General features: G+C 53.5%; 1 protein-coding gene across 3 annotated transcripts in view; it reads left to right on the top strand.

Annotated features, from left to right (window-relative positions):
* The window catches only part of CPNE5 (copine 5), a 106,753-nt gene that overhangs the window by 12,143 nt on the left and 82,398 nt on the right, over positions 1-12,212 (top strand). The window contains exon 1 of one of the 3 annotated variants that reach the window (XM_033424121.2): positions 904-3,041. The exons of 1 other annotated variant lie outside the window; for it this stretch is intronic. In XM_033424121.2, the coding sequence (XP_033280012.1) occupies positions 2,947-3,041 (95 nt within the window). In that variant the 5' untranslated portion in view covers positions 904-2,946. Of the gene's footprint in view, positions 1-903; positions 3,042-12,212 lie in introns of those variants that run through there. One more of the 3 variants, XM_004267662.3, reaches the window with a different exon arrangement.

The raw sequence follows: 12,212 nt of genomic DNA, 5'->3' as shown, positions 1-12,212 counted from the left end.
TAGAGCTGTTGGTCACTCTTCCTACTCTCTGGGCCCTTTATACCTACCTCAACAGCACTCCTCATGCTGCATTGTCATTTATTTTCTGCATGTCCTGGGGTCCCCACTGGCCTGGAACTCTTTGGGGACAGATACTATGTCCTTTTCACCTCTTTATTCTCTGAGCCTAAAACAGCACCTGGCACAGAGACGGTGCCCAGTATAATTTTTTTTCCCCAAAGAGCCAGCCATGGAAATGCAATGACTGAGAGGGAACGGAGAGAAACAGACAAGTTCCAGACTTTTTCTAGAAAGAGAATCAGGGGATGCTGTCACATTACAAGGTTATGTGGTAGAACTTCAGTCTCACCACTCACCTGCTTAATTACCTACAGTGGATCCCACCTGTTGTCCTCCTCAACTGGGCCTAATTTCATGGATGACTTTTAAGACCCTCCATCATCTGGCCCCATCCTAAGAGGCAGTCAAGGTTTGTTCAGTCAGGCTTTGGTCTCAATGGCTGGGGTTCAAATTCTCACTCTGCCAGTTCCCAGCTGGGTGATCATGGGCGAGTTACTTAGCTTCCCTGGGATAATAATACCTCATGCCTGTACTTATTTTAAGAATTTATACTCACGCCTAGTCCTTGTGAATATATTTAAAACCACTGAATTGTACACAAAATGGTGGAATTTTGTAGTACACAAATAATATCTTGAAAATTAAGCATGGTGTCTGGCCCAGGATAGTCTCTTCGAAAATGGAATGGTGGTTATCACTGTTACCAAGGAAGTTTTCCAAGGGGCCCTAGCACCTGGCCAGACACAGGGCAGGTATTCTGTAAATACTGGTAGAATGAATGGATAACGTATTCCACAAGTATGTCTGGAACATGTGTAGGACAGGTATGGGGTGGGGGGAGGGAACAGAGAGTCCAAGCCCAGTTTTGCATCCTTCAGAAAAGGAGGCCGACTTATCCTGAAGAGAGGGTCTTAAGCCCAAACCGGAGAGTGGAGCCTTCTGACGCAGCAAGCCCCTGCTGCCCTGGGCATCCCAGAGCCTTTGTTCTTGCTGTCGGGTCCCGGGTTGCAGAACACAGTGCAGCCAATCCTGAGCCATGGGTAAAAGGAAAACACTTAACCCGGGCCGATGAATGTGTTCTTATTTATCTTTGACTCTGGCTGTATCTGATGTTCTGGGAATTGACTTCAAACAGAATCTCGAGGCGCCTGTTAAGGCCCAGCTGCCAAAGCCAGGCCCGCGGGGCGTGGCTTTTCCAGGGCCAGCCTCAGGCTCTAGGCCTTGCCAGGACCCCTCCCCGGGGCACAGGGGCGCGTCGCGTCCAAACGCCGGGCGGTGGGCGCGGAGGAGGTTTCAGCTCCGCAAGGGTGAGACTGAGGCTGAGGAGGGGTTGCTGGAGATTTCCTGGAGACGACCCTCTGTGCGAAGCCCTGGAGAGACGCCACAGCGCAGCAAACCCAGAAGGGCGAAACTGGGGCAGGGTGGGGCCGCAACGGGCCTGGCTGGGAGGGGGCCCGCCTGAGAGGTGCCTCAACTCTCTCCTCGCTCCCACGGCTGGGATCAGAGCCCAGCACACAGCAGGCGCCTACTTGGTGCAGGTTGCAGAGAACCCCCTGGGATCTCGGGCCGCCCTCTGTCTGGCTGGAGGAAGCTTCTAGACCTGGGGGCTGGTTAAGCCGTGTGGTCACGACGGGCCGGGGATGGGGAGGGCACTGTCGCGTGGCTTAGGTGGCTGACTCCGCGTGGCCAGGCCCGGCGAGAACCAGAGGCGGATGGGGGAGCGCCCATGCACCCACTCTGCCTAGGCCTAAGGACCCTCACTGGGAAACCGAGGCGGCTCCTCCAGACACCGGGGTCGGCCCCACATGCTTCCCCAGGAGATGTGTAATCTGTTTCTGGACTGAGACCTGCCCTCCGTTGGAGCGCACCCTCAGCAAAGATCCCCCCCTCCAAACCTCTGGTTGGGGGTTGCTGTCTCTTTTGCACAGGTCCCTCCCCACCCCCGCTCCGCATAGACCCTCCTCATACAGATGCCCCTTGGTTCACACATCCCTTTCCCTCCCCGGAGATGGAGACCCCTCAGGGAGGTGGGGAGTGGAGGGCGGGCGCAGACGGAGACGCGCACGGCCGAGACCATCTCTAGCTGTCACTCCCCAGGCTCCCAGCATCTGGAGCCGCGTCTCCACGCCCGCCACACGCACAGAGATTCACATGCTCGCACGGACACACTCACACTAGCGCGCAGACCCCGCCCGCGGCCCCGCCCCGGCCCCTGCGGGCGTCCCCTCCGGCGCTCGCGCACCCGGCGCGCAGCCCGCCCCGGGTGGCGGGAGGCGGCGGCTTCGGGCAGATTTGATTTTCCCGCAGCCCGGGAGCCCCGGAGCCGGAGCCAGAGCCCGAGCCGAGGAAGTGGCGCTCGCAGCCGCGACCCCACCCCCGCCGCGGAGACCCAGCGAGAGGCGCCGCAGCCCCTGCGCTCCGGGCTCGCTCCGCGCTGCCTGAGTTCGGCCACCCCCGCAGCTCGCGCCCCATCCGGCCCCCCACACCCCTCTCCTTCTCCTGCACCCTTTCTGTCCCCGCCCCAAGCTCCCCGCCCCTCTCCCGGTGCCCCCTCCACGACTCCGCGCGTCCCTCCCGGTGCCCTCTCCCCGCGCTCCTCCGCCTCTCCCGGCTGCGCCTCAGCTCTCTGTGCTCTTTGCGCCTCTCCGCTGGGCGCCCAGCCTCCTCGTCGCGTCACCCGCGCCCCCTCCTGTATCCTCTGCCCCCGCTCCCTCCGCCCCGCTTCCCTCTCTCACTTCCCACGCCCCCTCTTCGCTCTCCTCTTTCCTCCCTTTGCCGCCCAGCCCCGGCTCCGGAGTTGGGGGAGAGCCCAGGGTTTCGGTTGCTCCGGAGGAGGCGTGAATCGCGCAGGGATTTACTAATTTGGGGTGGAGGGCGCGGTGGGCTATGGAGCAGCCCGAGGACATGGCGTCGCTGAGCGAGTTCGACTCCTTGGCGGGCAGCATCCCGGCCACCAAGGTGGAGATCACCGTGTCCTGCAGGTGAGCCGCCCGCTGGCCCTGGCCCCCGGCCCCGCCCCTGGCCCCGGAGCCCCTGCGCCCCTTTGGCTCCGACCATCTACCTCCGAGCGCCCCCTTCCAGAGTGACCTTTTCTCCAGGACGCCCCTTTGCCTGTCCTGCAAGAGCCCCTGCCCAGCCACGGGTGGCGACCGCGGAATGGGAAGCCAGGCTTAGGGTCGTATCCCAGAAAGTTTGCACTCTGGGCTGTTGTTGCGAGGAGAGAAGACACAGGAACGGGGGTCCAGACGCCCGTGTGGGGAGAGGGAGGTAGTGAAAGGACATAGCAGGGTCTTCACAGCAGTCTATTTCTGATCATCCCCTCCCCAAATCCAGAAGAGAATGATTTGCCTCATCCCTCCCAGGCGTGCCCAGCCTCTGCCTTTTGTGCCCTCCTTCCCTCTCTTCTCCCCCCTCCTTTGCCCCAACACCCTCACCCTCTCCTCCCTTACCCACCCACCATTCTAGACCCCAGGATTTGAAAGCCTTTCTTCACCTCCAACAACAAAACTGACTCTCAGGAAAGGATCAGATTGACTCATTCATCCTGAGATGTGGATAATTGATAACGACTTAAAGTTGCACCATTAAAAAAACAATAACTGGGGGTACAAAATCTTAAGCCAAAGGACTAGAACGATGAGTGTGGAATTTTAGAGTCCAGCAGGGGAGGGGGAGGAGAGTTTTTGTGGGCTGCCACCCCCAAATCCTCAGTCGTGTCACACAGGCTTTGGGAGTCACTTCTCCATCTAAGCTGGGTCTCCCCCAGGTTCTCCTATCTGAGAGGAAGGCTGCCCCAGGCAGTAAGGGATACAAGTGGGGAAGGGGGAATTTATCCCTAGTGCAGGCACCCTGTGGCTGGCCTAGGGTCACTGCCTTGCTGGGATTGTGAGGGGGCACTGTGGCCTACGCAGAGGCTACCTCTTGAGTTTCCGCTGGAAATGCCATTCCCCTGCCCCAAGTGACCAACAGCATTTCCGGGGTCCTGGGTGTGCACTTGTTCCAAATCGCCCAGGCCTCTCTTTGATCAGACCTTTCACCCACCCTCATGGCACCCTAACCCTGTGTTCCCAAGTTGTGGCATTGGGGAGGTGTAGATGGAGCCAGGGGAACTGGGCTGGGATGTGAAAGAGGGAAGGACTTGGCGGGGGGCTGCGGTTTAGGGTGAGTGGGAGTGAGGGCTGATGAAGTTGAACATAGCTGGCCCCTGCATCAGGCCCTTCTGGGGGCTCCTGTGATAACCCCACATGTCTCCCCTATGGTCCCACATACGGTTTTGTCAGAATTATCTCCCAAGGCCATCTGCATCTTGCCATTACTCTGCTGGGAGATTCCTGACTGCCCATTAGCTCCGGCCTCACCTCCTCAGCCATCCACAGCTGCCCCAGCCCGTCCTCCCTTCCCTGCTGGTGCATAGCCCTGCGCCAGATGCTCCTTCCCAGCCTTCAGTCACGCCTGTGTCGGAGCTGTCTCGGGAGGCTTTTCACCTCAGAGCCTCTGAACAGCACAATCTCCATCCATATCTCACCCTGCCTTCATCTCTGCCAGTTCGTGTCCCCCCATCCTGAAAAGCCCGGCCTCGTGCTCCCCACTTCCAGCCATCCTTCTCACCCTTGAGAGACACGCAGCCCAAATCACTGCCTTCTGTGTTCCCTGGGTCCTGAGCACTCAGCCTGGGCCACCGGGTCTCTCACATATTGAGCACAAAACCTCTGAAGACATCTCAGGTGTGCAGACTTCATTCCTCTTCCCCCAAAGGAACTTTGTAAGCATTTGAGGGCAGCGATCCCCACCCTGACTCAGACCCACGAACCCAGAGGAGGCAGAGGGCACAGGGCATTGTGGCTTTGGAATCACATAGTTTAAAATGGAATCTGCTCCACCACTTGGGGCAAACTTTTAGCCTCGCTTTCCCCCATTTGTCAAGTGCAAACAACGAACCTGTTATTCGTGGAGAAACCTTATTCACAGAGGTACCCCTCATGCTTGGAAGCATGGCTGGCATGTAGCAGGTCCTCACCGAATACTGTTGGAGGACTTAATTTACAGGAGTAGAGGATCATGAAGCATCCAGCATGCTGCTTTGCACTTGCTTCGCACACAGTAGGTGCTCAATAAATAACTACAGTGATTATTGTAAGGCAGTAGCACTTGCCCCCTCCTGTTTGCTCTCTGGAAGCAGAGGTGTCCAAAGACTCAAACCTTTTGCCTAAGCAGTACCTAGGGATGCAGTTGAGTTCCTGGGGGATGTGGTTCTGGGATCAACCCTGGTGTTCATTCCCTTTCATGGGACATCAACCTGAGAAGGGCATGACCCAGGCTCTGCTCCTGCCCTCCCAAAAGCCAGAGAGTGGGGAATAATGAGTTTTGGTAGGAAGGGGTGAGGAGGGAGGAGTCACCTGGAACGGCAGGGAGGCAAGAAAACAATGTGGGTAAACTTGAAATTGTAAATCCATCTGTTTGCCTCAACCAGGTCTAACTATCCAGTTTCTAGAACAGATCGAGAGAGGGAGAGAGAGAAAAGGAAAAGGAGGAAAGGAGGAGGAGGATGGGGAGGAGGGAGAGCTGCACAGAATGGCTTTCTCCAGCATATTCTATACTCCATGGCCACCAGTTAATGAGAGCCAAGGCCTCCTCCCCTGCATCTCATGGTCAGCATTGACTGAGCCCGGGGGAGGAGGCTACAGGGTGCCCCTGCCCTGAGCATCTAGGTGACACCTGCTGGTGGGCAGGGAATAGTAGGGCAGGCAGAGGGGTTGGTGGACTGAGAGCTCCAGGGGGCTTCAGAATGGGCAGCTGGGGATGAGGGGGCCAGTGTTTCAAAGGAACTGGAAACTAGCATTCCTGGGAGCTAGTTCCCTTCCCTTCTGCTCCTTAGGAAGGTCCCTGCCATCCCCTGCAGCCCTAGGAGGTCTCTGCTGTTGCCTAGGGGAGGACCTGACCCCCACCATGCCTATCCTAGGACACTCCTAGCTGAGCAAAGCTGCCTGGCACAGGGGCATGTCTGAGCCCTAGCACAGGACCACAGCAGAGGCCCATCCAAGCCTCTGCTGAAGGCAGGTGACACTGTGGGATGGATGTGTTTGGGCCCCTGCTTCTTTGTGGTGGGTGTCTCCTGGGCTAATCTATAGTCTACTCCCAAACAATTGTTTTCACTGGTTTTGGTAAACTCGGGCCAAAGATTTTAAGGCCTCTGGTTGTCTGGCTCAATGCTTGTAAGAACATGAGTCTATGGGGTCTGTCTACCTGGGTTCAAATCCCTGTGATTTTGGGTAAAGCACTTAACTTGGGCTGTGGTTTCCTCACCTGTAAAGTAAGTGTAATAATCCTTATCACAGTAGGAGGATTAAATGGATTAAGCCATGAATAGTAATTTATGTTGCCTATTATTTGACACCTGAAAGTAAATAAAAATCTGTCTCTATAGCTGGTTTGTTTGGGTCCTGGAGATCTGATCCATCTAGAAAGTTCTATTTCCCCCCACCCCCAGCTTTATTGACATATATTTGACATACTGTGTACATTTAGAGATTCTGAGGGGTTGTTTTGGGAGTAAGGTAGATGGTTTGTGAAACCAGATTCCAGCAGACATTGTAGAAAGTGTGAGCCACGAGCTTCTCTTTTCTCTGTTGGTCTGTTCCAGACCTTTCCTGACTTTATTAGCCTCCCTGCAGACCCAGTCAAAACTCACCTGTCCAGTGTCCTGTTCCCAAGGGCCCCACTATTTCTCTATGCCTCGTCTGGATGCAGGGATCCAGACCAGCGTGTTGGTTAGAAAGAGCAATTTGCATTTTTTATGTAACAGGAAACCTGTGCACTTCCGTGGGGTCTTGCTGGCAGAACCACTGAACGATTCTACATGGCGGGGCTCCTGAGACCCACAGGGAAGGCAAGGAGGGGACAGTCCAGAGGCAGGTGGTGGCTTAGCCCTGCTGGGATCTCTCAAGCAGCTGCCCTCTCCCCTCCAGCTGACGTGGGGCTGGTGGGCAGCTGTTGCCTCTGCCCCAGAGATGTTGTTTTCTGCTGTCTGTTCAGGTTGGCATTTTGGAGAGGCAGCTTAGCTCAAGAGCTGTGCCCTCAGCCTCTCAGAAGGGGTGTGAATGGGCTCAGAACACTGTCTTCTGACAGGCAGGGGGAGGGTGGCTTTGGGGGAAGGAGGAGCCTGGGGGCAGTGTGGCAGCTGTTAGAGCCATTGCTAGGAAAAAGAGGTCTATTCAGCCACTGACTACATTAAGATACTGTTTAGTGGAGCCAGAGGAATAAAAACAGTGGGATTTATTGAGTGCTTACTACATGCCAGGCATTAACATCTGTACTAGGCTGAACCATATGCAACTGCCTGTACTCAGCTGTTTTTAACCTACTCAAATAGCAACTTGGTACAAACTCAGACTATTATATTAGTTTTCAATTGCTGCATAACAAATCACCATAGTCCTAGAGCTTGAAACAACAGCCATTTATTATCTCACAGTTTCTGTAGGTCAGAAGCCCAGGCACAGCACAGCTGACTTGTCTGCTCTGGGTCTCTCCAAGCTGAAATCAAGGTGCCTGCAGGGGCTATGATCTCATCTGAGGCTTGGGGTCTAAGCCAAGCTCATTTAGGTTGCTGGCAGAGTTTAATTCCTTGCAGCTGTAAGGTTAAAGTCCTGTGTTCTTTTTGGTTGTTGGTTTGGGGCTCTTAGCTCCTACAGGCTGCCCTCAGGTCCAGCCATGTGGGCCTCTCACAACATGGCAGCTTCCCTCTTCAAAGCCAGCGGGATAATCTCTCCAGAGTCTGCTACTTGATATAAAGTAACAGAAGTGAGTATCCTATCATATTCCCAGGTCCCACTCACACTCAAGGGGAAGGGATTGTGCAGGCTTGCACACCAGGGGTGGGAATCGCAGGGACCATCTTAGATTTCTGCCTACCCCAATTACTGCATCTTTTTTAAGCTTACAACAATCCTATGAACTAGAAAAATACTAGTAGTATTTTCCCCTTTTTGCTGATTAGGAAATCGGGGCTCAGGTTAAGGAACCGGCCCAAGGCTGTACAGTTAGTGTGTTTTGGAGAAGGGGATCCAAATCCAGTTTCCTCAGACTTCAAAACCTTGAGAGCCTCTTGAGTTTGAGGATTGGGGTCTCCAAGGATGAGAATCATGGTAGGGCCTGGGTACCAACCATGGTAGATGTAGCAAAGAAGTAGGTACTCTATCTCCAAGGATGAGAGGCCTTCCTTGCTCAGGGATGCCAGGCAAACCCGGAACCAGAGGAATCCCTAGGGAGCAGAGACCAGAGAGAGTCATGGGATTGCAGCTGGCCTTCCCTGGCATCTAGACCATATGGTAGTAGCTTACCATCTGTCCTCTTCCAGCCCACAGTTCTCCCTGCTCAGACCTAAGTCCATTGCTGGAGATGACCTACCATTGGGAAGAGGGGGTGGGGAGGAGGTGAGGGGAATAAGGCTGGAACAAGTTTTGGGCACAGAGGAATCAGATTCAGTTAGGAATGCTTTGGCTGTAGGTAACAGAAAATCTGATGGTAGGTCAAGCCCAAAATACATTTATTTTTCTTAGATCACAGTGAATCTCTACGTAGGTTATCTCAGTTCCGATTTGTCAGCTCACTTTGCCATCAAGGATGCAGCTATCTTTCTATTCTGCCATCATCCAAATGGTGGGCCTCATTGTTACAAAATGACTGCCTCTTTTCTAGGTATCACAACCACATCCAAAGACAGGAAGCAAGACATTGGACCAAAGGCCTCTCTCTGAAAATTTCTTTTTATCTAGAAAGCACAGTCGCTCCCAAAATCTCTCAGCAGACTTCCCCTTCTATTTCATTGGCCAAAGGCAGGTCTCATGTCCACCCCAGGCCAGTATATTAGTCAGTTTGGCTGGCAAAACAAAATACCATAGACTGGGTGACTTAAACAAGAGAAAGAAAAATTTATTTCTCACAGTTTCCAAGGATGGAGGTCCAAGATCAGGGTGTCACATTCTGGTAAGCCCTCTTTCCTGGCCTCAGATGGCCACCTTCTCACTGTGCTCGCATGGCAGAGAGAGAAGGTGAGAGCAGAGAGCAAGCTCTTCTTATAAGGGCACTAATCCCATCATGAAGGACCCACCCTCATGACCTCAAATAACCCTAGTTACCTCCCACAGACCTCATCTCCAATACCAGCACATTGGGGGTTAGTGTTTCTATGTATAAATTTGGGGGGTTACACAATCAGTCAACAGCAACAAAGGACAGGAGCCTACCTTCTCTGACTTTAGGCCATCTGCATCAGATAACTGAACCAGCGTGGATTCTATTAGGAAGGGAGTGAGGAATGCTTGCTGGGTGGACAGCCATGGCCTCTGCCACAAGGAGGCTTTCCAGGTGACCCACAGACTACCTGAGATCCCTGGGGCTACAAGGGGCCTCGAGTTTGGTGTCTTTGAGGACCGACTCCTCAGATTTTCCTGCAGTCAGTGGACAGCCAGTGTTAAGTGACTGGGGACTGATTTTCCAAGCACAGCTTGGCTGGACCCCTGACAACCTCTTTTCCTGCTAGTTTCCTGGTCAAGAAAAAAAGACTTAGTGTGATTCCAAAACATTGCACGGTGCCTCTGTCTCCTAATGTCACTCACCTCTGCTGGCCTAGCCTAGTGCTCCCAGTAGGAGAAATTTTAAGACTTGATGAATGGGATGGGGGGGTGGGCATGAGGGAGAGAAAAATCAAGCACACTTCCTACATTTCTGTTGTAAGCTATTGGCTTCACAACTGCACAAGGCAGGTATGTGACTGCGTGCACAGATGAGGAAACTGAGGTTAAGTAGCTTGTGCAAGGTCACAGAATTACCATGTGGCTGTGTGGAGATTCTAGTTTGAATGGATCTGAGGCCAGAGCTCAGGCTGTTTTTCCTCAGTCACGTAGCTTAAGAGGGACAGTTATTACAATAATTAATAATAACAAAAATGCAAATAGCTCCAGGAAGGAGAGCTCTTTAAGCCACGTGAAAATTGCCTTTTAGACCTTGCTGAGGTTGCCTGGCAGGGAGACAGTGCACGGGAGTGAGGAACAGGATTTGAAAGGGGAGATGGGCGAGTGCCAGGGGCTGGATGCCAAGGTCCCTCTCCTTTCCTGGGATTACTTCTGCCTGTTAGGACAGGGAGCAGGGCAGGGAGAGATGGGAAGCCCTCCAGTCCTCTTCAGCTGTTCCTTTGAGAGCACCCCTGATGAAGCTGGGGGTAGGAAACGGGAGAGTGAGGATGTGAGGGGCGCTGCTGGTGGGGATTTGGGAGACCCTGGATTTTAGTAATGCAGGCACCTCTGAATGGTCTCCGACTTCAGAGTTCAGTTTTGGTGCTCCTGGCAAGCTGGGTGACCTTGGCACACCTCAGCCCCAGCTGTCTTGCCTGTACAATGAGGCAATGTCTACCTCCCAGCATTGATACGTAGGGTGAACAGGGTGTCATAGGTCAAGTACACAACAAAGGATTTGGTGCCGATTATATCCACGGTTAATGTGGCCCCTCCCACCCTCTTTGCCTGCTTGGAGTTAACCAGATGTTTGGTGTTAAAGTGCTCCCTGGAGAAATAGGGTGCATCTGGAGGGCCCCTCAAGCTTCGGGGTCTCTCCAGCCTCTTCAGGATTCCTGTTTCTCCCTGATAGTGGATTACCTGTCCCCAGTCTGCTCTCCTCAATGAAGGCTATACAACAGCCAGGTGGACCCTGATGGGCGAGGACATGAAGGTGCTCGAGGTCCTGATCAAGCCCAGCAGTAGGGAGCAGGGAGGGGAGAACATGGGGATTCCCTAGAAGCCACCTTATTCTCCACAGGGCTTTTGTGAGCATTTATTGTATGCCAGGCACTTAAATGCAAGTTAGTATGTGCCAGACACTGTTCTGTTTTGCATATATGAACTCCATTAATTCTCAGAAAACCTGTAGGAGAGAGGGACTGTTATTACTCCCACTTTACAGATGGGGATACTGATGCATAGAGAGGCTAAGTGAGGTCATACAGCTAAGGGGTAGAGCTGGGTTTTGGACCCAGCATTGAAGATCCAAGCTATGTGCTCATCACCACCAACTTTTTGTCAGAGGTTGGAGGGATGCTTAGGGAGGCTTGTTGCAAAGAAGTTAAACCATATTTTTGGGGACTTCCCTGGTGGTCCAGCAGTTAAGAATCCACCTTCTAATTCAGGGGACGCGGGTTCCATCCCTGGTCGGAGAACTAAGATCCCACATGCCCCGGGGCAACTAATCCTTTGCGCCACAACTACTGAGCCCGTACACCATAACTAGAGAGCCCACGCATCACAACGAAGAGCCCTCACGCTCTGAGTCTGTGCACCACAACTACAGAGAAGCCCGTGCACCGCAACTAAGACCCGACGCAGCCAAAAATAAATTAATTAATTAAAAAAAAACCCAAAACAAACAAACAAAAACCCCCCATATTTCCTTAGCCTTTGAACCTCAGGAAGCTCTTTGGGAATATGATGAAAATTCTGCAAAAAAAGAATGCATCCATATGGACCAATATGCCACATTTTGCTTATAGTTTCAGGGGGATCCATGGACCTCTATTAGGGACCGCCAGTCCAGGAAAAGCTGAGATGAGTGTTCTTGGTGTGTTTCCTTTTATTCTATAGCCAGAGTCATTTGCTAGTAAATCCACGGAGCGTGTATGGGCTTCGTTTAGAGACAACCTGAATGTGTGATAATCAGTTCACTGAGTAATTTAGCACAGGAGGGACTGTGTCTCCCCGCTCGGACTTCCTGAGGCACGGCTGTGTCTCTTCTCAGACTGGGACTCCCTGAGGCACGGCTGTGTCTCTTCTCAGACTGGGACTCCCTGAGGGCAGGGCTGTGTCTCCCCTCAGACTTTTGCTCCCTGAAGTGAGGGCTGTATTTCCCCTCAGAGTAGGCCTCCTAAAGGCAAGGCTGTTTTCTCCCTCTCAGACTGAGGCTCCCTGAGGGTAGGATTGTGTTTCCACAGACTGGGGCTCCATAAGGGTCAGGCTGTGTCTCTCCTCAAAGTGGGACTCCCTGAGGCAGGACTGCGTCTCCCCTCAGACCGGGGCTACCCGAGGACGGGGCTGTGTCTCCCCTCAGACCGGGGCTTCCCGAGGACGGGGCTGTGACTCCGCTCAGACTGGGGCCCCCTGAGGGCG

The sequence above is a fragment of the Orcinus orca genome, chromosome 10, assembly GCF_937001465.1.
Source record: "Orcinus orca chromosome 10, mOrcOrc1.1, whole genome shotgun sequence".
NCBI classification, from domain to species: Eukaryota; Metazoa; Chordata; class Mammalia; order Artiodactyla; family Delphinidae; genus Orcinus; species Orcinus orca.
This window is presented reverse-complemented; position numbering and strand designations above follow the sequence as displayed.